This window comes from Brassica oleracea, chromosome C5 (assembly GCF_000695525.1).
Source record: "Brassica oleracea var. oleracea cultivar TO1000 chromosome C5, BOL, whole genome shotgun sequence".
NCBI lineage: Eukaryota > Viridiplantae > Streptophyta > Magnoliopsida > Brassicales > Brassicaceae > Brassica > Brassica oleracea.
The window spans coordinates 34,396,715-34,419,668 of NC_027752.1; the positions used below are offsets into that span (position 1 = coordinate 34,396,715).

General features: G+C 40.0%; 2 protein-coding genes across 2 annotated transcripts; one reads left to right on the forward strand and one right to left on the reverse strand.

Moving 5' to 3' along the window:
- The first annotated feature begins 5,457 nt into the window (after positions 1–5,457).
- Positions 5,458–6,834, forward strand: LOC106345081. Its single transcript, XM_013784344.1, has one exon. It carries the CDS (start codon positions 5,458–5,460, stop codon positions 6,832–6,834), a length of 1,377 nt encoding a protein of 458 aa, XP_013639798.1.
- A 9,698-nt stretch (positions 6,835–16,532) lies between these two features.
- LOC106343824 (transmembrane protein 53) lies at positions 16,533–19,237 on the reverse strand. Its single transcript, XM_013783151.1, has 5 exons — positions 19,148–19,237; positions 18,511–18,629; positions 17,498–18,399; positions 17,113–17,312; positions 16,533–17,025 (listed from the first exon to the last, which is right to left on the reverse strand). Exons 3-5 carry the CDS (start codon positions 18,338–18,340, stop codon positions 16,755–16,757), a joined length of 1,314 nt encoding a protein of 437 aa, XP_013638605.1. The 5' UTR covers positions 18,341–18,399; positions 18,511–18,629; positions 19,148–19,237; the 3' UTR covers positions 16,533–16,754.
- Between the last annotated feature and the right edge of the window lie 3,717 nt (positions 19,238–22,954).

The following is a 22,954-nucleotide window of genomic DNA, read 5'->3' on the forward strand; positions in this document are numbered from 1 at the left end:
ATTCATAATTTTTCTATTTATCTCACATGAATTTGTTGAATCAATTTTTTAGTTCTTTTCAGTTAATTGGTAATACCGTATTTTTTTTTCTGGAATACTCATAATGACTAATTCCACCTGATTTCATTCAAAAAAAATGCATTCCACTAACAGCGAACATTAACTAAATATTTATCACCGAAAAATTTCATGAAGCCGCCAATAATGACAGCGCCGCTAGGGTTAGGCGACACAAAGGGCGACTCTGAGATCCGCGTTTTCCCCTCCTCCATCGGACCCCGTCGACGATCTAATACATCTCTCCAGGCTCTCGGGACGCAATGGAGACTACCAACACTCCTTGTGCCTCCCAGATTTCCCATCTCTCGCAGAATCGAAGTTTTCCTCTCTGGCTTCTTTGCCAAGTTACAGTATATTCTCTCATTAAACGCCCTCCGATTAAGGTAAGATCTTGCTCCGCCGCCCAAGCAAAACCCTAGATCTCTACGCTGTTTTAAGCAACCCTCCCCTCTCCCAAATACGACACACATCCCTCTCGAGTCTCCTATTCACATCCCTCTAGCGTGTGCTAAGTTCTCCTCTGTTTCTCGTACTAATATGAGTCAATCATCTCTTGTTGTGCGCAAAGGAGGATCCTCCAAAGACCCTCACCGTGCGATAAACCCTGAAGATGACATCATCCGTATCCCGGACTGTGATATCAACGACGCAAAGGAGCGCTTCCGCCTCACCCTTATTGGACGCGTCTTCCACCTTCGTGGACGCAGCATTGATGCGCTAATTAACCTTCTTCCCTGCCCAAGAATCTGGAATGTAGAAGGAAGAGTCCGTGGGCTGAACTTGGGGAATGGACGTTTCCAGTTTGACTTCGATAAGGAGGCGGACCTCATGATGGTGTTGAACAAACGCCCTTGCCACTTCAATCAATGGAGTTTTGCTCTTGAACGTTGGGAACCCTTTACCAGCGAAAATTTCCCAAATACAATACCATTCTGGATTGGTGTAACGGGAGTCCCAGTACATTTCTGGAATGACAAGACCTTCACGGAAATTGCGAATGCCTTGGGGAAGAAACTACTCATCGATGAAAAGAAAGCGCGCATCCAAGTTTCAATTGAGGCGGACAAACCCATACAGTTCGAACGTCGCATTGGCTTTCCCAACGGCGATATCGGCAAAGTTAACCTTACCTATGAGGGTCTCCATCGCTATTGCTTCACCTGCAAACTCATCTCCCATGATGAGAATACATGTCCTCTGCTCACGCAAGCTGAAAGGGAGTTCATACGTAAACAGAGAGCAGAGGCGCATGCCAACAGTGTCAACCCCTGGCCTCCCCTTCACGGCCCTCAAGGATACGCTGCGGGTAACCCACTAAAGAGACCTCGATCCCCTATGCATGAGCGTTACCATAGTCCATCAGCAATTTCAACGAACAGCGGCTCTTACAGAGAAGATAAGCGAAGAAAGAGTACCTCAACATCCCTATCAACACGTGATGCTCGGGATATGCGGAACAGTGGAGGCCAAGGAAGAGACATGAGAAACTCCAGCCGTCAAGACGGCCGACAATCCCACCAAGGCAAAGAAGTGTGGAGCAGACTAGAGGTACCGAGGAAAAGTGACGGGGATTTATACCGAACTAGAGGTCGAAACAACGAGCACACTCACACTCACTCTAGATACACCTCTAGAAAGGAAGCGTCTCAGTCAAGAATCACTCCATCTTTGGAATGGCGACAAAGACACAGCCTCGAGGACTCGCGGAACAGAGACGCCAACAACAAAGACGCTAACAACAAAGGCGCAAACACCAGAGCCACCATCAACTATGTGTCTCGTCATGTTCAAAACGATCGCACGGAAAGGCCACGAGCCACTGAGGACTCGCAAAAGACAATATCTGACACCCGTGTCTCCCCGGAAACATGAGAATGTGCAGCAATCAGGGGAGCAAGTACAGGCCTTGCAGAAACAGAGGAGGAAAAATCCCGTCGACTCAAAGGCAAAGCTGTTGCCACTGACTCGCCCACATCAAAGAACACGGCAGAACTCATCGCTTCAGCAAACCGAAGCGCAAAGCTGATCATCTCTGAACCCTCTGAGCAACCCCAGCATAACTCAGCCCGCAGCAAAAGGTATGGCTCTTCTCCTCTGGAACATAGTGATAAGTACATGGATCTAGAGATGAGCCAAGTTCTGGACTTAGATATCCCTTTGACTGAAGTAGAACTGGCTGAGGTAGATAATTTAATCTTAGAGACAGAACGCTTGGAAATGGATGAGAATATGTTAGATATTGATAATGATGATCCACTTGGAGACTCTCCTGACCTTGATGCAGAAAAAATCGAGGCCATATCTCAACTCTCTCCAGCAAATGCTGTGATCACGAAAGCTGCTCCCCCTGCCCAATTACCCTTAAAGGAGAAGGCTGTTCAACCCCCACATGAGCCCACCACAGAGGCTCAGCCCCCCTACGTCCCAAAAGGTCTGCTTAAAAAGAAAAGCCTCGCTCCCCAGACATAAAGGGATTAAACGCATCAAAGAAGCTCCTATCTCTCTTAAGCCGAGCATCCCCCAAGAAGAAGACGGCACCGGGTAAAAAGCAATCATCTTCTTCGACTATGGTCCCTCGTACTGAGGTGTTCCCTTCTGCTTCACGCAAAAAAACTTTGTCTCTTTCATGTTCGGTGGTATCCAAGAAACCACCCAGTAAGAAGATATGAGTGCAATAGCTTGGAATTGTCAGGGTGCCGGAGCCTATCTGACAAAACAACATCTCCGGGAACTGCACCGCTGTTTTCTTCCTTCTTTTCTCTTTTTATCTGAAACAAAAAATAATTTTTCTTTTCTGCAAGACTTTCAGTTTGAATTTGGTTATAATAAACTGTTCACCGTGGAACCCGAGGGCAGAAGCGGTGGACTCGCTCTTTTTTATTTGGATTCTTTTGATGTTACTGTTCTTTACTCTAATAATCGCATGATTGATATTGAAGTCACCATTGAAGGGCAGAAAGTTTTTATAACCTTTGTATATGGTGATCCGGTCGTTGAATACCGAGAACATGTTTGGGAACGCCTCACCCGTATGAGTCTTGTTCGATCTGGACCATGGCTGATGCTTGGGGACTTCAATGAAATAACTTCTAACCTCGAAAAAAAAGGAGGTCGCAGGCGCCCAGACTCAACTTTCATCCCTTTCCGAGCCATGCTAGCAAACTGCGTAATGATTGACTTCCCTTTTAAAGGAAACTCCCTCTCCTGGGTCGGTAACAGGGCATCCGGAAAGGTCCAATGTAGACTAGACAGAGCCGTTGGAAATGAAGACTGGCATCATTCCTTCTCCCACACGAATGTGGAATACCTGCGCCTATGGGGCAGCGACCACAGGCCGATACTCACACGCTTTATCTCTGTGCAAAATCTTGCCAAAAGAGCCTTTAAGTTCGACAAGCGCTGGATAGGGAAAGACGGCTTCCGGGACTCAATCCTCCGTGGCTGGAATGATCCCTCTCTCTTCTGCCGGGAAGATCTCCATGAAAGAATAGCTCGCTGCCGCAACTTTATTTCCCGTTGGAAACGAAACAACCCCTCAAATGCTGCAAAAAAATAGAAGAAATCAAGACTCAACTAGAGCAAGCTCAAGTGGACGACACCTTCACCCAGGAAGCGATCCTCAATCTAAAATGGAATCTCTGTACTGCCTTTCGGAATGAGGAACTATACTGGAAACAAAAGAGCCGAGCAAACTGGCTGAGAGAAGGCGACCAAAATACAAAGTTTTTTCATGCTACGACGAAACAGAGAAGAGCCAGGAACAGAGTTATTAAACTCAAAAGGACAAATGGGACCTGGGCGGAAACAGAACACGAGCTTGATCAGGTAGCCACAGGATACTTTCAAACACTCTTCACTTCCTCCGATCCCTCGGCTTTTGAGGAGTCTTTAAAGTATATAACAGTCAAGGTCACCCCGGCCATGAATGCTGCATTAACGCAAATTCCATCAGATGATGAGATCCGTAAAGCAGTTTTTGACATCAATCCTGATAAAGCTCCGGGACCTGACGGCATGACCAGTCTTTTTTTCCAAAAATATTGGGGTATAACGGCGGAAGTGATGAGGCAAACAGTGAAGGATTTCTTCCAGCACAATATCCTAGACCCCCGTCTGAACCAAACCAACATCTGCCTCATTCCAAAAACCGACCGCCCCAGCGAGATGACTGAATTGCGTCCAATAAGTTTATGCAACGTAAGCTACAAAGTCATCTCAAAGATCCTGAGCAAACGTCTTAAACGCTGTCTCCCCAACTTGATCTCAGAGACTCAGTCAGCTTTTGTGGCTAGACGACTGATTACAGATAACATTCTGGTGGCTCATGAAGTCTTCCATGCCCTAAGAACGAACCCAAGCTGTAAAGCTAAGTTTGTCGCAATTAAAACGGATATGAGCAAAGCCTTCGATAGAGTTGAGTGGTCCTTCCTCGAGGCCTTACTCCTCAAGCTGGGATTCTCGGCTAAATGGGTCCTTTGGATCAAATTGTGCATATCATCTGTCTCTTATCAAGTCCTCTTGAATGGAGAGCCAAAAGGAAGTATATCCCCGTCGAGAGGGATCCGCCAAGGTGACCCTCTCTCACCATTCCTGTTCATAATCCTCACGGAAGCACTCATCTCTCAGATACAAGGAGCGGAGAGGGAAGGAAGGATCACTGGTCTGAAAATAGCGAGAGGTAGCCCACCAATTTCCCATCTCCTCTTCGCAGACGATAGTCTTTTCTTCTGTAGAGCCGAAATCTCGCAATGTGCGGAGCTTATGAAGATTATCAACACTTATGGATGCTCGTCTGGACAGCAGTTAAATGTCGAAAAATCTTCTATCTTGTTCGGTAACAAAGTATCACCGGAAGTAAAGTTGGAGATAAAACGAACTTTGGGGATAGTGAAGGAGGGCGGTATGGGAGTCTACCTAGGCCTCCCGGAGAAGATCTGCGGAAGCAAGAAGCAAGCTTTTGCCTTCATCCAAGATCGTCTTCAAAATCGAATTAACTCTTGGTCTGCAAAGCTTCTCTCCAAGGGAGGAAAGGAAGTACTGATTAAATCAGTAGCACAGGCGTTACCCACATATGTTATGTCCTGTTTCCTCCTACCTCAAGAAATCATTCGGAAACTCACAAGTGCTATATCTCGCTTCTGGTGGAGCACGAAAGATAATAATCGCGGCCTCCATTGGATAGCTTGGAAAAAGATTTGCCTACCGAAAGATAAAAGAGGACTAGGCTTCAGAGATCTTAAAAATTTTAATCTCGCTTTACTTGCGAAGCAGCTGTGGAGACTCATACAATATCCAGATTCTCTCCTGGCAGGAGTCCTCAGGGGACGATACTACCGCCTCTCAAACCCAGTGGATGTCAACAAGGCCAGAAATCCCTCGTATGTATGGAGAAGCCTTATGGCAGCGCAGCCCCTGCTAAAGGCAGGCCTTCGTAAAATGATCGGAACAGGACATAGCACTCTGGTTTGGGCAGACCCTTGGATTCCCACAAAACCGGCGCGCCCAGCCATTCCTTGCGGCCCTTCTTTCAACCCCGCACTCCGAGTTGTCGACTTGCTGGAGCCAAACTCGAGAGCTTGGAAGCTAGACCTCCTGCGAGAACTAGTGGCCCCCGAGGATATCCCCCTCATCCAGAGTCTTCAACCTACGCGATCCTCTCGTGGAAACAGGTACTGCTGGAGCCACACCAAGTCAGGAGTCTACTCTGTAAAAACTGGATATGCTCTGGCCATGGAAACAATGGATGCTTCCGAACCTGCTCCTGTCCTGGAACCAAGCGCCATGGCCCTGCAGACCCGGGTTTGGACACTCAAAACCTCGAACAAAATAAAACAATTCATTTGGCAGGCGCTATCCAATTGTGTTCCAGTCTGCAGTTCACTCGCAGATCGGCACTGTGGAAATGAGCGTTCATGCCCGAGATGCGGAGCGGAGGAAGAAACGCGAAACCACCTGCTCTTCGAATGCCCGCCTGCGGTGCAAGCGTGGGCTCTGGCCAACATACCCCACTTTCCGGGCTTATTCCCGTGCACCTCGATACTCAGTAACCTGGATCATGTCTTGTGGCGAGCGAAAGACTATGGTTTGCAGGATACAATTATCAACAACGTGCCATGGGTAATATGGTACATATGGAAAGCTCGGAACGACAAAGCCTTCAATGGCAAAGATATCTCTCCGCTGGAGACTATCCAGACCGCCAAAGCCGAGGCCGAAAGCTGGCGTGTAGCACAAGCCATAGAAGAAATCCACGACGAAGATGATGATGGAACCACCCCGGCCAGCACCATCACGACCACACACGCTCGCCCTGTATGTTCCATTGACGCCTCCTGGCACAAAGAAGACAAATTTTTTGGTGGAGGAATGGTCCTGGCGACCGAGGATGGGATGACGACTTCTGGTTCATTTGCTAGTAACCAAGTCTTAACCCCCCTGCACGCGGAGTTCCAAGCTCTGCTGTGGGCCATGAAATCCTCTATCCAGTTAGACCATAGCTCAATGACCTTCGAGACGGACTGCCTTCAACTGGTCAATCTACTCGAAGAAGATGAAGAAGACAACTGGCCATCTTTGTTGGCCGAATTTGATGATTTCCATCTTATTCGTTCTATGTTTACTTTTTGCTCTATATCTTTTATTCCTCGCACTATGAACTTCCGAGCCGACCACCTTGCTAAGGGAGCTCGGTCTCAAGGTTTTTGCTTCTCCCATGTAAACTCTCAACTCCCAAGCTGGATGGCTCCAGAAGCCACCCTCTTGGCAGTTTCTTAATAAAATATGGAGCTTTCGATGTCAAAAAAAAAAACTAAATATTTAAGGTGTTTATTAAGGTTTTAACTACTAAATCAAATCTTTAATCGGGTTTGTTCAAATCTTTTTAAATTCGGGTCAGGTTCCAGATAATCTAGCTATACATAATCTGTTCGGATCTTTTTTAAGGTCTGACTGAATACAAACTCAAGTTTTTTTTTCTTTTTTTGCTTAGGTTTTAGATTAAATCTTAGGTTCAGTTACACATTCTCAGGCCTGTCATATGTACAAATAACAATAAAAACAACACGAGGTCCCTCTCTTGAATCTCCATACCCCTAAATGTACAAAGTCCAAACATTTACAAGAGAAGAAACAATCACAATACTAAAAGCAGCATTTCCTCAAAATCTAGGCTGCCACGTCCTCAAAAATAATTGACCAATCAGAACATTTCGTTCTCGGTCTGAGCTTAAATTTTTTCCGTATGGGCTTCGTTTCGTTTTCTGCTATGGGCTTGGAATTGGTTTTGATTTCGGTTGAGGCTTAGTCGTCTACTTAAACCTAGATCTACGGAGACGAAGTCGCGAGTCTCTCCGCCTCTTCCCCTTTTCTCTTCGTCTTCTCCTTTGAAACCGTAGCATCTTAGTTTTGATCATCCCCTTCTTCACCATCAGTTTCTTCCCAATCAATTTCGCAATCAATTTCTTCTTAATGGTTTCGTTTCATCTCCCTCCCTTGCTCCTTCTTTATATACTGTTTTTCCCCCGATTATAAATCAAAACCCTAGATTTGCTCGAAACTCGATCGATGGCGATGAAACCACATGGGAAGTCGATTGTCTCCTCCGATTATGACGAAAAAGTCGTGTTCTTCAACGATCTCTCGCTGGGTCACCACGAAGCTCAGTTGCAATTTCGGCTCATCCATTTCTGGGAGGCTTGGAACCCACAAAAGAAGACGCTCATCGGCATGGAGATGCTACTCATCGACGAGAAGGTACAGTAATTAATCGTTCGTTATCCTTTCAAAAGAAGTGTATCCTTATCGTTCTTCACTTACTTATATTATTTTTTCTTATGTTGTTCTTCGCAGGGAACTGTTATTCAAGGATTCGTTTCCCCGGGGCGTATCGAAAAATATCTGCCTGATATGATGCGAGGATCTGTTTACAAACTCAACAACTTCTATGGATCCAGAAACAAAGCTGTGTTTCGTGTTGCTGATCATACCGTTACAGTGTCGTTCTCATGGAACTCGGAACTGTCAGTTCTTCGAGACTGTCCCATCCCTTTCGATGAAGACAGTTTCCGGTTCCATTCGTATGCGGAATTTCAAGCTAAGTGTGATCTCAAAGGAGACCTCTACGGTAAGCTCTGTAATTCCCTACGTTATTTCTTAGTTGCGCTGCTTGATTATTGCGTTGGTTGATTATTAGACGTATGCTTTGGCCTTTCTTACTGCTTAGATATATATATATATATATATCGACTTGATTATTAGACGTGTGATTTTGCCTTTCTTGCTGCTTAGATATATATATCTCGACTTAGCTGTATCGATGTTTTGGGTTTCTTAAATACTCTCTGTACTCAGCCCTCGGATTTTATTGAATCGATGATTGGATTTTTTGAGTACATTGAAAACTTTATGTGTTTCCGATCTTAGCTTTTCACGTAATATCAATTAACATTATTACTTACACTAATTACTAACACTATTGATGAAAAATGTAATAGATGTTGTTGGCCACATGAAGTTGGTTAATGGTCAGAGTATCGTTGAGGCCCCCGTTCTTGACGAAGTGGAGATAGCAAAGGCGAGGCGTGTTATGATTCATATCCAATCACATGAGTATGTTTTCATTATTTTTTAAACACAACTTCTGTTTACTCCTCTTAAGTATTTAGTATCGTTTTTGGGCAGTGGACCGGTCATGAAGCTATACCTTTGGGATCAGGCTGCAAGAGACTTCTGCAAGAAGTTTAAGTCGTACGAGAGCACACCCACTGTGTTACTGGTCACGACCGTTAACACGAAGACTCTCGGAGGTTCTGCTTTCTGTCTGCAATATAGGTTTTTTACAGTTACATATATTCAGTTTGTGTTCTTTAATGGGTTTTTTCATGTGACAACAGGTACTCTTGCCTTGACCTCAATGTCCTCTTCGCGTGTGTTTATGGACTACGATGTCCAACCTACCATAGATTACTTCAGTTGGTAAATATTTATGTGTTTTGCTTTTCTCTTTTACTTAATGAAGTGCCCACGTTACCTCATTGCAGTGAATGACTAAATCAATGATTTCTACTCTGTCTCAGGTTGGGGTCTAATCCATATATTTCTGAGCAGGTTAATGCAGAGGTAGTAACTAAACGTGAGACAATGACTATAGGGGAGATATTCTCCTACATCAAGCAGGAAACCGCAAAGGTAAACTCAATCTGTATATATTTAATCGGTAAGAGAAATTTATATTCTTATGCACTTCCACAAGATGCCTTTTTTGAGTGCACGGCTACGATCGATGATGTCGTGCATGGTTCTGCTTGGTACTACATTGCATGCAGTGGGTGCCATAGGAAGGTTAGCAAAGGCCCAACTTCGTTGATTTGTACAAACAAAAAGTGTGGGAAGGTTAACGTATCCGGTGTGGCACAGTAAGAACTCTTGTCTGACTTTCAATTAATTTTTCATTGGTATTAGGTTCTAATTGTTTCATAACAGGTACCTTTCAAAGATATCCGTTTATGACAACAGTGAGCAAGCTGTTTTTGTGCTACTTGGGGATGCTGGTCGTGAGCTCACTGGGAAGCCCGCATCAGAGTTAGTTAGAAGCTATTTTGAGGTAACCTTTTATAAGTATTTAAACTCGGAAACGTATTGACTTGATGCTGTCTAATTTTTCTCAGACAATGCTCTGAAAAGTATTAGCTTGACGCTGTTTTGATTGAATGTCAGGCTAATGGGAACGAAGGAGTTAACCATGAGGCGCCTGTTTCGGAAGCTCTGATCAGCACCATCGGTCAGAGGCATAAATTTTGTGTCAAAGTTACAGAGCATAACTTCTCAGGCAAGACCCGATCTCTTACCGTGACCAAGATCCTCCCTCTAGACACTCCACCAGCGACAGAGTCTTCGGAAGGTAACCAAACTACTGCAGCATCGGAGGAAACATCCATAAACCATGTGGATTCTGCAGAGGGGAATAAGAGAACTTGTGACAGTACTGAGCTAGAGAAAGCTAAACGCCCTAAGCGTGGGGACTAGAGTTCGCGTGAGTCTTCTCAGAGATGGAAATTTGGATGCAGTTTTAGTGTTTTTGTTTACAGATTTACTATTTCCTCATGTTTTTTTCATTTTGAGTTTGAGTTTTGAGAGATATTTTTCATGACTATGGTTTTGTTTCAGTTTGAATTGCCAGAGTTTTGTTTGGATCATATGGTAACAATTATCAGAGTGTCCAGTTAGTCACTGCAGGAAACAAAAAACAATTGTTTAGGAACTAATGTTTGATTCTCCTGTTTGATTCTCAGGAAAGAGTTATAAAAGAATGGAGAACCCACCTCCAACACCCCCTTTGGAAACTCCAGGTACAAAAATACATACTTTTGAAGATAGTAATGTCTCACTCTTCTCCCAATATACTAAGCTAAATATATTAATATGAAAATAACTGGTATTTGAAATTTTAAATTCTGTTACATCACAAATTATTATTATCATAGAACACATATCACAATTCGTATTTTAAAAAGTTAGGCTATTAATTTATGATTAGATGGTGCGGGCTTATTTACTTACTGAAAATAGTTTATTGATATATTATCAACTCAAAACAAATGGAATAAATCTTTTCTCTTTATCATTATTGCTTCCAAAAATTATCATAAAAGTTAGGTATACTTGTGTATTGATTTTGTTGTAAGAACTGTGTTTTAGAATTTGTTTAATTTACTATATATAATAAAAGATGGAGTTCTCATATATTATTTTCCCTCCGATTAGTAACAGTTAGTGTTACTAATGAAAAACTCTTTTAATAAGAACTTGGTAAGAAATTAGTCATATTTATATATATAATCATTGTTATAAAATTCATATTTAAAAACAAAAATGACTATCCTTTTAGATTTTTTTTAGGTAAGACAACTATAATATCATATGAGTTTTACTCCTTTGTATGAATGATATCTGTTTTGGTACACCTACATTATCAATTCGAAAACCATTAGAATTAATTACTTATATTTTTATGATAAATAAAATAAAATTTTATTTTCAAAATATAATAAAACGTTTTCCGCGATAGTTAAAAACGTTTGGAAATGAGGTTTTAAATTTTATAAAATTGAAAATAAATATTAAAAATTTACAAATAAAAATTCTTAAAATAATTTCGAAAAGTATATTCGGATTACGAAAAGAAAATTCGAAAAAAGAACTTTCGACAAAACAAATATATATACAAAAAAAAAATTGGATTTGAAAACATTTAATTGAAAACATAGTTCCAGTTCCTCAAGCCATGATTGATACCATTGGGCAAACAAGAAAGTTCATTGTGAAGGTATCAGATCACAATCTGAATGGCAAGTCCCAGACTTTAACTGTGACAAAGGTGCTCCCTCTTGAAGCCCCAGAACCCGTGGTCAAGACAAGAGAGAACGTTGATGGGGAATCTGATAGTGAAGGGGGTGATCATGCAGATGAATCGGTGAAGAGGAGTGCTGATGGGATTGAGTTAGAAGGTGTCAAGCGTGCCAAATGTGGCTGATGAAGTCTTATTTCTTTGTTCTGTTTAATTTAAGACTATGCTTTTTTTTCTCCTTTTTCTGAATTTTGTTTTGCAGTGTTATAACAACCTTGGTTATAAACTCTTTTGCTAATAAAATCTATCTTTAATATCTATATATTTATGAGTTTGGAAAAATAATGATAGATAAATCATTATACTTTCTTGACGTACGAATGAGTGAGTAGTCTATGCCAAACGAAATTTCAATACCCTTGGTCTTTTGTTTGGAATAAAATGATGTCTTAGTAAGAGTGTGGGACACTGGAATTATTTAAAAAATTCTCTATATTACATTATAGTTAGTTTTGTTTGTTTATAATAAATAGTTTTTTAATTGATAAGTGACTTATAATTTTATATTTGTATTTGTGGTCTATGTAGTTTAAATTTAGTTATGTAAATATAATTGTTTATGTTGTTATTTTAATCTAGGCAAACACATTAAAAAGAATAAATAGAAATGAGACAAGTGTAAATACTTTTAAATTTACAGAAGTTGAAAAGTAAGCTAGTCTAAGACAAGGTAAGTTCCTCCCAGAAACTATAATATCTACTATTAATCTCTTTCCATGTTATATAGTTTGAACAAAATATAATAATGGCCAACTATATAATGTGATCTTTAGAATCTATATAGAAACCAATAAAATGATAATATCTATATATTTTTACCACATCACTTGGTTGATAACAAACCAATTCAGAAATATTTCAAATTCCGAATTCAATTCACAACTACTATTCCGGATTGAACAACTGGTTTTTATTTAATTAGAGTAGAATTAGTTTAGAATTTTTTAATTCCCCAGCACTGTTCCGATAATCGGAGATAAAACTCACCGTTTTCCTAGCATGATTTGAAATTATGATATTAGATGATTACTTAGCATTGTTTAGGACTAAGTTCTTTAACTCAATCGATCAAAAACATAATAATTATAAATATATGTAGACAACCATGAATGATTCAATACATTAACTCTTTATATAGGCCAAAAATAGAAATTTTGTCGAAAATAAAAAAAAAATTTGATATCAGGGTTCGAACCCTAGACAAGAGCATATGCGAAGGCTACTCTACCGGTAGACTAAAGACACACATTGCAAATACATGCCAAACACTAAACATATCTATGAACCGCTCGGGAAGATTTAATTGCTTCTTCTTCCTTTTTAACGAGGAAAACTCGACCCTTCCTCTTCTATATTTCAACTGCCTTCCAATCCAATCTCCTCGCCATGGCTGATCAAAATCTTTCTTCTTCTGTTCGAACTAGGATTCGGAGGTTTAGCGAGATTGATAACGCATATGGAGAACACTTCCAATTCCGATCGCGAGTCCCGTTCAAGTCGTTTGATGATCGTCTACACGAAAGTCGATTGATATTCTCCGGAACCGTTCCGCCAATCGGGGGTTACTCTCGGCGTCATCACAGCCACGAAGCCACTATCGGGTATCACTCTCTTTGTCTCCGAGGTTTTGTGGTTCAAGATTCTCTAGATCCTAGGAATCGTCTGTTAGAGGATGTGTTTAGGGTTATTGATAACATAGGGTGGTGTTACACGGTGTTGCATGTGAATCTGTTCTGTCCTAGAGTTGTGAGAGAGTTCATCTCTAACAAACCATTCAACGAGGATGGAGCTCTTATTCGGGGATTTGTGTACCGTTTCTCCCCTTCGGTGATCAACCAATTGATGATGACACCGACTGTCGAACACTCCTTTCAGTGGAAAGACGTTGTGCTGAAGCAGGCAATCACGCACCTCACCGGGGGTCAAGGCTCTGGATGGACGGGATTCAATCTCAATGCTCTGCTCAATCCCTTCAAAGTTCTATACTGTGTGTGTGAGCGTAATTGGCTTCCAGGTCCGGATTCTGATTTGATGATCAAAAAGCGTCTCCGCCTCCTGTATGCTGTTGCCAAACGCAAAAAAATTGACTTTGGTCAGCTTGTGTATGAACAAGTGATCGACATGACCCGCACAACAGACTTGGACACAAGCTTGATATTTCCAAATCTTATTTATCAGCTCTTGGTGCTTCAAAAAGAAGTCCCTCTGTTACCGGGAGATAAAGAGCCTATTGGAAGAGGTCTCCCCATCTATGACTCAGGAAGTGACGGAAGTGGTCCAAGGGGACGTAGAAGGCTATGTTAGTGTAATAGTCAAGTGTTTTTTTTGTAAAGTCCATCGTTCTCTCATGAATGTAGCTAACGTATGATCTTTTTGATAAGTAACTTGTGTCTGAATCCTCTTCCGAATGTTGTAATCACAATGATAGTTATGTTTTTGCTATGATGTCATTGTCTAAATGAGAAAGTTGTTTGGTATGAGATTATCCTTTCAGTTGTTTCTATTATTACTCTTTTCGTTCCACCATTGTTGAGATGATCTTATTGTTGTAAGAAAGACAAACATATTTATAACCATAAGAAGTTTCTGACGAATCATTTTGGTCTACATAAATAACTCAGAACTAGATTCTTGGCTTTGTTGTAAAGAAGCAGTACGAAGAGGTGCATATTCTTGGCTTTGTTCGATTCTATACATTATGTGTTTGCTTTCAAATCCCGAGACAAAACTCTACACAGCCAAAGCAGTTGTACTTGGACATAAATGATGCGTCTATAAAAAAGGAGCAACATATAAACCCTCAATGCGAGGAATAAGAAGAAGTCATGGCTGAGAATTTTTTTAAAAAAAATTGTACAGTGGAATCATAAGAAAACTATCAAAATCTACTTAATTTACATGATTCCTAATTGATATGGAATCATAAGAAAATCATATATTTTCAGGAAATCACCACGGGAAAAGGAATGTTAGATATTTTATTGATCTAATGTTCACAATTTTGACCATATCATGGTACTTCTTTTATTGTATACACCGCAGTTTATATATGTTCTTCAAATGACTTGATATATTCTTAAATTATTTATGATTACTTAAGCTATTCTTTTTGTTTTTAAACAATCCAATAAACTTGATTTTTTAGAGTTTTGAAAAATACAATTCTTTCATTCCAAACAATAGCATTCTTAATTATCTGCACTTTTCATTTTTTGGATAGTTAAAACTACATCAAGTCTAGCCATTTTTTTTATAATGCTATGAAGACTTTGTTTTCCCTTTATTTAAAAATTTGCTTTCATTTTTTTTTATTTTATATCATGTAAACAATAATTAGTATTTCTATGGTATCAATTTAGTTTAATATGTGATTCCATATATTACAATTTTGGATCCTTTCATGTACGGTCCCTATATTTAATTTCGAATAACATAATTAGAACCATATTTCATATTTGATTGAAGGGAAACTTCAAAAAAAAAAATTTATACCATTGGATTGGAATGATTCAACGGTTGATTACCTCATCAGATAGGTTTGTTAATTAGCTAGGATTGCATGTTCTAATTATCGTTTTTATCCTTATTCTAAAGATCTAGATTTGGTTAACTTTTACAGCTACCAACTCTGATGGAAGCAAAGAAGCAGTCAACACAGCTCAACCAGCCACAACAACCGCCACAACAATTAGTGGTCAGCACATCTCAGCCAGCCACATCAATAAGCACTCAAGGAAGCTCAACCTCAGGATTAACTAATGTATACAAGCTAAGCAAAGCCGAGCTCAAACGCTACCAATTGACCCGCATTGAGGAACCAGAAGAACACATCGACCCAGACTACTTGCATTATTTGAGAGCAATAGGTGCGTACGACTCATTTCAGCAGCAGACAGAACGAGGAAAGGGCCGTGGTCATAAGAGTCGACGCTAACACATCTACCTAATATTCCTAATGCTGTGATATTTGTATCACCACTGCTTCGCTAATCTTTTATTTGCTTCAGTATGCTATATTTGCTTGGTATGTATAATTTGATTCTCTATGTTTGATTTGCTTCAGCACAATATTTTCTTTGCTTGGTATGTTATATTTGCACAGTATGCTATATTTGTTTGGTATGTTTTGATTCACTAATGTTGATGCAGCAATCCAATAAGATACATATAAAAAAATTATCTATAAAACTTTACATCCTAGCACAAGAAACATTTGTTATATACTTATATCATACGGAGCTACATTGACATCACACTGAGTGGGAGTGTCATACAAACCCATTGAGGCATCTCCTGAACAATACATAACTATGATCAATTTATAACTAAACTATAATACTGAGTGGAACCATATGTTAACTTATAGCTTATAATCGAAAATTAACTATCAAGAGCAATTATCAATAAACAACTGATCTATCTCAGCTATCCTCCAACAATCAATTACTTGCCAAGCACACAATGACAACAAACACAATCACTTCAATTACAACACAAGAAAAAAATATAAACGCACCATGAACGACCTATAATATTTCAAGATTTATAACTATATCGTATCTCACCGAGTAATGTATTCTACTTCGGATATAATAAGTGCAACCATAAATATTTTCGCATTTTTTCTACCCAAAAATAGTTTCCCATCTATGTGAAACGTATAAAAAATTGGAACATCCATTCTAAACTTGATTACTCCTAGCATAAAATAATAATTATATATTTTAAATCAAACACACAATTGAAATAGCCCATTTATTTGACCAACCGAATTCGAATAATTTACAATCAAATGAGAAGGACCTACACGGAGTTTTTTCCCAGCTAAACCAGGTATGTACATTTTTATATAAATAACATAACTATTGTATTTGCTTAAATTTATGCTTACTAATTTATTCTTAACCAATTTCAGGCTATTTCTTTCTGATAAACCTCAGCACAACTTCTGATCTACAAAAGACTTAATCTGTTTCTTACATTATTTATTATGTTTACTTAGCTACTCTTTTAGCTTTAAAACAATTGCGTAAACTCGATATTCACCAATTTTCAAACATTTTGGAAAAAAAATTCTTCCATTCCAACCAAAAAAACATAGAAACATATAATCAAAAATTGACTATCAACCCACTTTTCCGCGCGGAGACATGACCTAGTAAACTGTAATAATTCAATCTATACACCAATCCAAACCAAAAGAATCATCAAAGTAGTCCTTTTTTTACTTCTGTATAAAAATGACCCAAAGAATAAAAGTTAGCAACAACAACACTTGTGTGGACGGTCGCTATGAAGAATGGTTGCAACAGGCAAGGACAAAGTTGTCCATGAAATGGTTGAGCTCAGCTGTATAAAGCTGTGGGTTACTCCTGAAATGGTCTACATGAGGTGAAGATATGAAGTTGCAGGCACGGACCTCGTGTCCTGCTTTCCTCTGTTCTACAATGAATGACTCAACTTGCCCCGCGGGTATAACTCTATCCGCAGAGCTGTAAATGTACAACTGTGGACATCTTGGTTGTGATGATGATAAAGTCTCTAGAACATCAGCTAGTCTCCTGTAACAGCACGAGTTTGTTTGGTTAGTGTGAAACATTGCATTTGCGTGATGAAAGGCGCCTTTTTGTGTGTGAGAGAGCTTTTACCTGTTTACTTTGGGAAGATTAAGAATCACCGCGAAGAACTTCTCCAGAATCATAAGCAAAGCTGTTTCTGTTGCAGCGGGTTTAGGCTCGGAGAAGTTTATACGTGCTCCCATGTTTGACTCAAATGACGAGCTTCCGGATCCTTTAGTGGCTACACTGTTTTTCTTCAAGAATGCGGCGGAGAAACCTGATGCCCATACCTGCGTTTACAAGCCAAATTAGTATCCATAAAGCTCAACTGAACAGTGCAGAGATGTATGACAGGAATAGCACCCAAACAAAACATCATTTAACAAATCAGAACCATAAGCCTCACAAGTTAAGTCTCATTTTACGGCTATATGACCATATAAAACAAGCTATGAATTCAAGAACCATCGCTTACAGTAGGATCAGCAGCAGCAACAGGAGCTGAGTCCACTATGCAACCTTTAACCCTTCCCATCAATGAAGAATCTTGCTTCTGAAACTTTTCCAAAATGGCTCCATATGTTAACCATCCGGTGTTGCTGAAGGTATGAAAGACGAGATTCTTATGTTGCTCTTCATCCAACCAATCAGCCAAATGATTAACCAGCGACTCGATGTTCTTCTCTGCTTTTCCTCCAACTTGGTAGCTCATAATCTCATTCATGGGGAGAGTAAACGTGATCACATGGTAACCCCTTGAAGTATACCATTCCGCATATTTCTTCATATGCTTCTGCTTCGATCCAAGCCATCCCAGCAAAACCACAACGGTCCTATTCTTCTCCAATGCACATCTCGAGGAGCCAGAGAGATCAACTGCACCAGTCTCGGGCAAATGCCATTTGTAAGAAACATCAGGAACAACAAGAGAGGCCCCAGTTGTGAATGCTGCTGGTTTTGATGCCTTAGCCAACTCCGCAGACTGATAAGCGCTACGAAGAGCGGGCAACGAAGTAACAGAAGGAGCGAGATTACAGCTGGGGTTAGGAGCTAGGTGATTAACGTTTGGTACAATGAGACGAATCCTGGACATGAAAGATAAATCAGCGAGCTTGGAGGCTGAGATATGAGAAACCCATAATGACTTTTCGTCCTGAACCGAACCAGACACTGAAGCAGCAATAGGCTCTGGTTCAGAACCTCGAACAAGTGATCTAAGAGAGGAGAACTTGTCAGAGACATCTGCAGAGACAGAAGCGGCGATAACAGCTGCAGCAGCAACAAGTGGCCGTTGGATACTCCCAGACAAATAACTCATGATGGCCACAATCTAAATCCAAAACTAGCATAAAAGTCTCAATGCAATGGAAAGGACTCCTGTTATATAAGAAGAGAAATAGTAGTGTAAATATAAGTATACACACACACAAAACACATGTTGAAAACGCGTGTAAGACTACAAGATTGTTGGGACATGCTGTAAATTACCTGGAAGCAGAGCTTCCTTTTGATTCTTCAAACGAACTCGGGCTGTCAAGTAATGACAGCCCGACCACAATGTAGTAATTGCTTGGTCAGAGTCAAATCTCTCTTTACACGCGGCTCCTCTGCAAGAAATCGTTTCAAGTCAATCACATGTATACTTTAAATTAAACCAGCTCGAAGCTAACTGCTAAAAGAAAAGATTTACTATGATGTTGACACAAAAGGAAAGGAAAAGAAAAAAATTTTATGGTCTCTAAAATCATATGAGGATCCCACCTCCAACAATGAAAACAAAGCTATGATTTTTAGATGAAACATTCAAAGATAAATCACAATAATCTCCCAAAAATTAATAATGGGGTCAAATTGCTTGTTTCCCCCAATTTGTTGCAAAAAGGACCCACCAACCACGAGAAATCCCGAATTAATCGCATGGAGCACGACGTGGTGATTGCGACCACCACCCAACCCCATTCTACAGACGAAGCAGGACAATGATAATTCGATGGAAACCAAAAACTCATTTGTGATTTTAAAAAAAAAAGAAATCGAATTTCAGAAGATTAATCAATGTAAAACTGAAACGATAATGAGTAATGTTGTGATTTAGAGAGAGAGGGAGAAAGGAAGGAGAACTCACCGCAGAGAGAAACGGAGAAGAGGGAGATGAATCTTTTTCTTTTTCTTTCTCTTTCTTTCTTTCTTTCTGTGTTTAGGGCAACGATAATCCTTCGATATTCTCTTCAGATATATATATATATATACCGCCTTCAAATAGAACAAAAAAAAACTATTTATTGTTTTGTTTTCTCATAACAAGTTTAATTATAAAAACAATTTAATTTGATATAAAAACAAAGGCAAATCTCCAAAATAGCACTTTTCTAAGTTTATATCACAAAAATAGCATTCCAAAACTAAAATGACCAAAATAGCACATTTTTAAATTTATCCTCTGAAAATTTTAATTTTTTTATTTTTCAAAATTTGAAATCTTATCCCAAAACCTCATTTCTCAACTCTAAACCCTAAACCCTAAACCCTAAACTCTAAACCCTAAACTCTAAACCCTAAACTCTAAACCCTAAACTCTAAACCCTAAACTCTAAACCCTAAACTCTAAACCCTAAACTCTAAACCCTAAACTCTAAACCCTAAACTCTAAACCCTAAACCCTAAACCCTAAATCCTAAACGCCACCCTTTAACTCTAAACCCTAAGTTTGTGACTTTTGATAAAACATTAAGTGCTATTTTTGTGACTTTTGACCTTGAATGCTAGTTTGGGAACAAAAACTTGATTTAGTGCTATTTTTGTCTTTTTCTCTAAAAACAATTTAGTTATCTTGAAAAAAAAATATTAGTGTCTTTTTACAATTTATTTATTTGTTTCGTTCTTATGTTTATTTTGTAAAAGCTTTTATGGATCTGATAACTAGTAATATTTTACACCAAAAAAAACTAGTAATATTAGGCTAAAGGAGTGTAGTGAAATTTGTCAAGAAAGTTGTTTATTAGTATATGTAAGATTATATCGAATGTACTAACTTATTTTATTCTTTTTTATAGTGAAATTTCAAAATAAAAGAATAATGTTTTTTTTATAAGTCCTATTGACTGATCCGGTCGGTTCCGGGAGGAACGCGCATAATGGTACAAAGTGGACTAGCCTGAAAGCGTACCACACTGCCTGACCAATGTCACGGGGTGGACCAATCATTTTTTATGGCCCACCACGTAAATCATTTGGGCCGAAGCCCAAGCCCAGACTGACCAAGTAGTGATAATTTAATTCCAAGGAGAATCAAATTCATGACTGATGTGGGTACACACCAAACCCAAGAGATTGCCACTAGGCTACCACCACTTAGTTAAAACTGTTGTGTTACAAAAAAAACTGTTTATAGTGACTAACCTCATCCCGAAAGGCCCCATATATCCAGGAAATCCCGAAAGATTTAATTGGAGAGGTATAGTACCACAACGCTGACAGAGTATCGAACCTTCGACTTCTGTTAGTCGTCTGTGACTAACCCCACCCCGAAAGACCCCATATATCCAGGAAATTCCGAAAGATTTATTTGGAAAGGTATAGTACTACCACCACGTTGACAGAGTATCGAACCTTCGACTTTTGGTAGTCGTTCGTAAGAATCTCAAGGAACTACTAGGCCAACTTGAGATTTCAAAATAATGTTATTTATTTCCTTATCGCTATGAAATAAATGACATTTCCTTTTTTAAGTAAACTTTTATTTAACCAGAAAAATGTTCAATTGACGTATGAATCATACCATCCCACCACTTGGATGCGGAGCATAAAGACATTGATGTTTTGTGACGCGAATATTAACAAAAAAGGTTCATAAACGAGTTATATCATGTGGCTCGGAATCAGACGGTGTAAAGAAGGCAGGGTATAATTATTGAAAATCCTTTTTAAGTGCCATATTTTTTCCTTAAAATAATTATAATAATTTCTTGTCAACTTTTATGTGAAGGAATATTCGCTTTGGATATCCAATAAAAAAAAAGGGTATGGGGGAATCTTGGTTTTACACTACGCCAAGTTGTCCCCACCACCACCATTTCAATCTCTTCCTTCTTTTTTGGAAGTTTTGGGAGATTTGATTTCTATTCCTGATCATCAGACCAAAGTGTTTGGTCTAGTGTCTGCAAACTTACTTTCTTGCTGAAATATATATGGGTTTGAAAGTGGGAGAGGAGAAATGCAGAAAAAAGCAGAGAAAATAATATACAGATTGATCTGTGTTTAGTTTCCAATCAACTTTAAAAATGTTAAGATATACTCTCAATCCCCTTGATTGATACAACATTAACTACTCTGTAAATGCACAATATATTATTTCCTTATGCTCTGCTCTCGATCATGTATATATGTCTATGTTCAGTCTATCAATAAGATTATCTTCCATATTCAACATGGTATCAGAGCATTGACTTCTTAACCTAAATTTTTTTTTTCTCTGCGCTTCCATCTTCTTCTCTTCTTCCCTCCCGCTCCTTTCTCTGTATCTCTGTTTCTTCATTCCTTGATTCTCTGAGACATCATGAACACTGAAAGCTCTGCATCCGTTGAACAGACCTCTGTTTTCAATGTTCGAAACCCTCAAAGTACGTTGCTCTCGGTGAACATGTCAAGTGTCACCAAACTCACCAACGTCAACTATCTTATGTGAAGTAAGCAAGTCACGGCTTTACTCGAAGGTCATGAACTACATCCGTTCCTTACTGAAACTGATCAAGCTCCTCCACCAATGATCACCGTGGAAGGCCAAGCTACGCCGAACCCTGCCTTCGCTGCCTGGAGACGTCAAGATCGCCTCCTGTTCAGCGCCATGATCGGAGCCATCTCCCTTCTGGTTCAATCCATCGTCTCCAGCGCCACAACTTCAGCTGAGATCTGGAGCCTCCTCGCTACTGCCTTTGGAAATCCGACACGAGGTCACATGCGCCAGCTCAAACATCAAATCAAAAGTTGTACCAAGGGCACCAAAACCATCTCAGAATACCTGCGCATCATCAAAGCCAAGGTTGACGATTTGGCTTTGCTTGGGAAACCGATGGATCCTGAAGATCTAACAGAACAAATCCTCGCTGGACTTGGTGAAGAGTACAAGCCTGAGATTGATGCCATTAATGGCAGAGATCAACCCATCTTCTTCGCTGAGCTACATGAGCGGTTACTTAAACGCGAAGCTATGCTTATGTGCACGGAAACTCCTCAAGCAACACCTATCGTGGCTAATGCAACTGATACTCGATCATGGAGATCCAACAACAACCAGCAAGGCCGTAGCAATCAAAACTCTCGTCCCCACAGCAACAACAACAATCGCCAGTACCAAAACAATCAACAACGTGGAGGAAGAGGACAATATCAAGGTCGGTGCCAAGCGTATGGTGTTCATGGCCATAGTGCCAAGTTTTGCCCTGAGTTTCGTATTGTACGTGGGTCTCAAGCAACTCAACAATGGCAATCCTCTCCCAACCCACAGCAGTGGCAGTTTGCCACACAACCATGGCAGCCAAGAGCTAATCCAGCAATGCTTTCCGACTCCTCAACTTGGCTGCTGGACTCCGGAGCCTCACACCACATGACCTCTGATCTCAGCAATCTCTCTCTCCACGCACCTTACAATGGCAGTGACGATATGATGCTTGAAGACGGCTCGGGTCTCCAGATATCACACACTGGTTCTTTCTCTATTCGCACTTACACTCGTCCCTTCTTTATTGACAAAGTTCTACGTGTTCCTTCACTTGCAAAAATCTCATATCTGTTTTTCAACTTTGCTCAACTAACGGCGTTTCTGTGACCTTTACACCAACTTATTATCAGGTGAGAGACCACCAAACGGGAACCCTTCGGCTGGAAGGCAAGCCTAAAGATGGAACATACGAGTGGCCAACTCCGAGTTCCACCT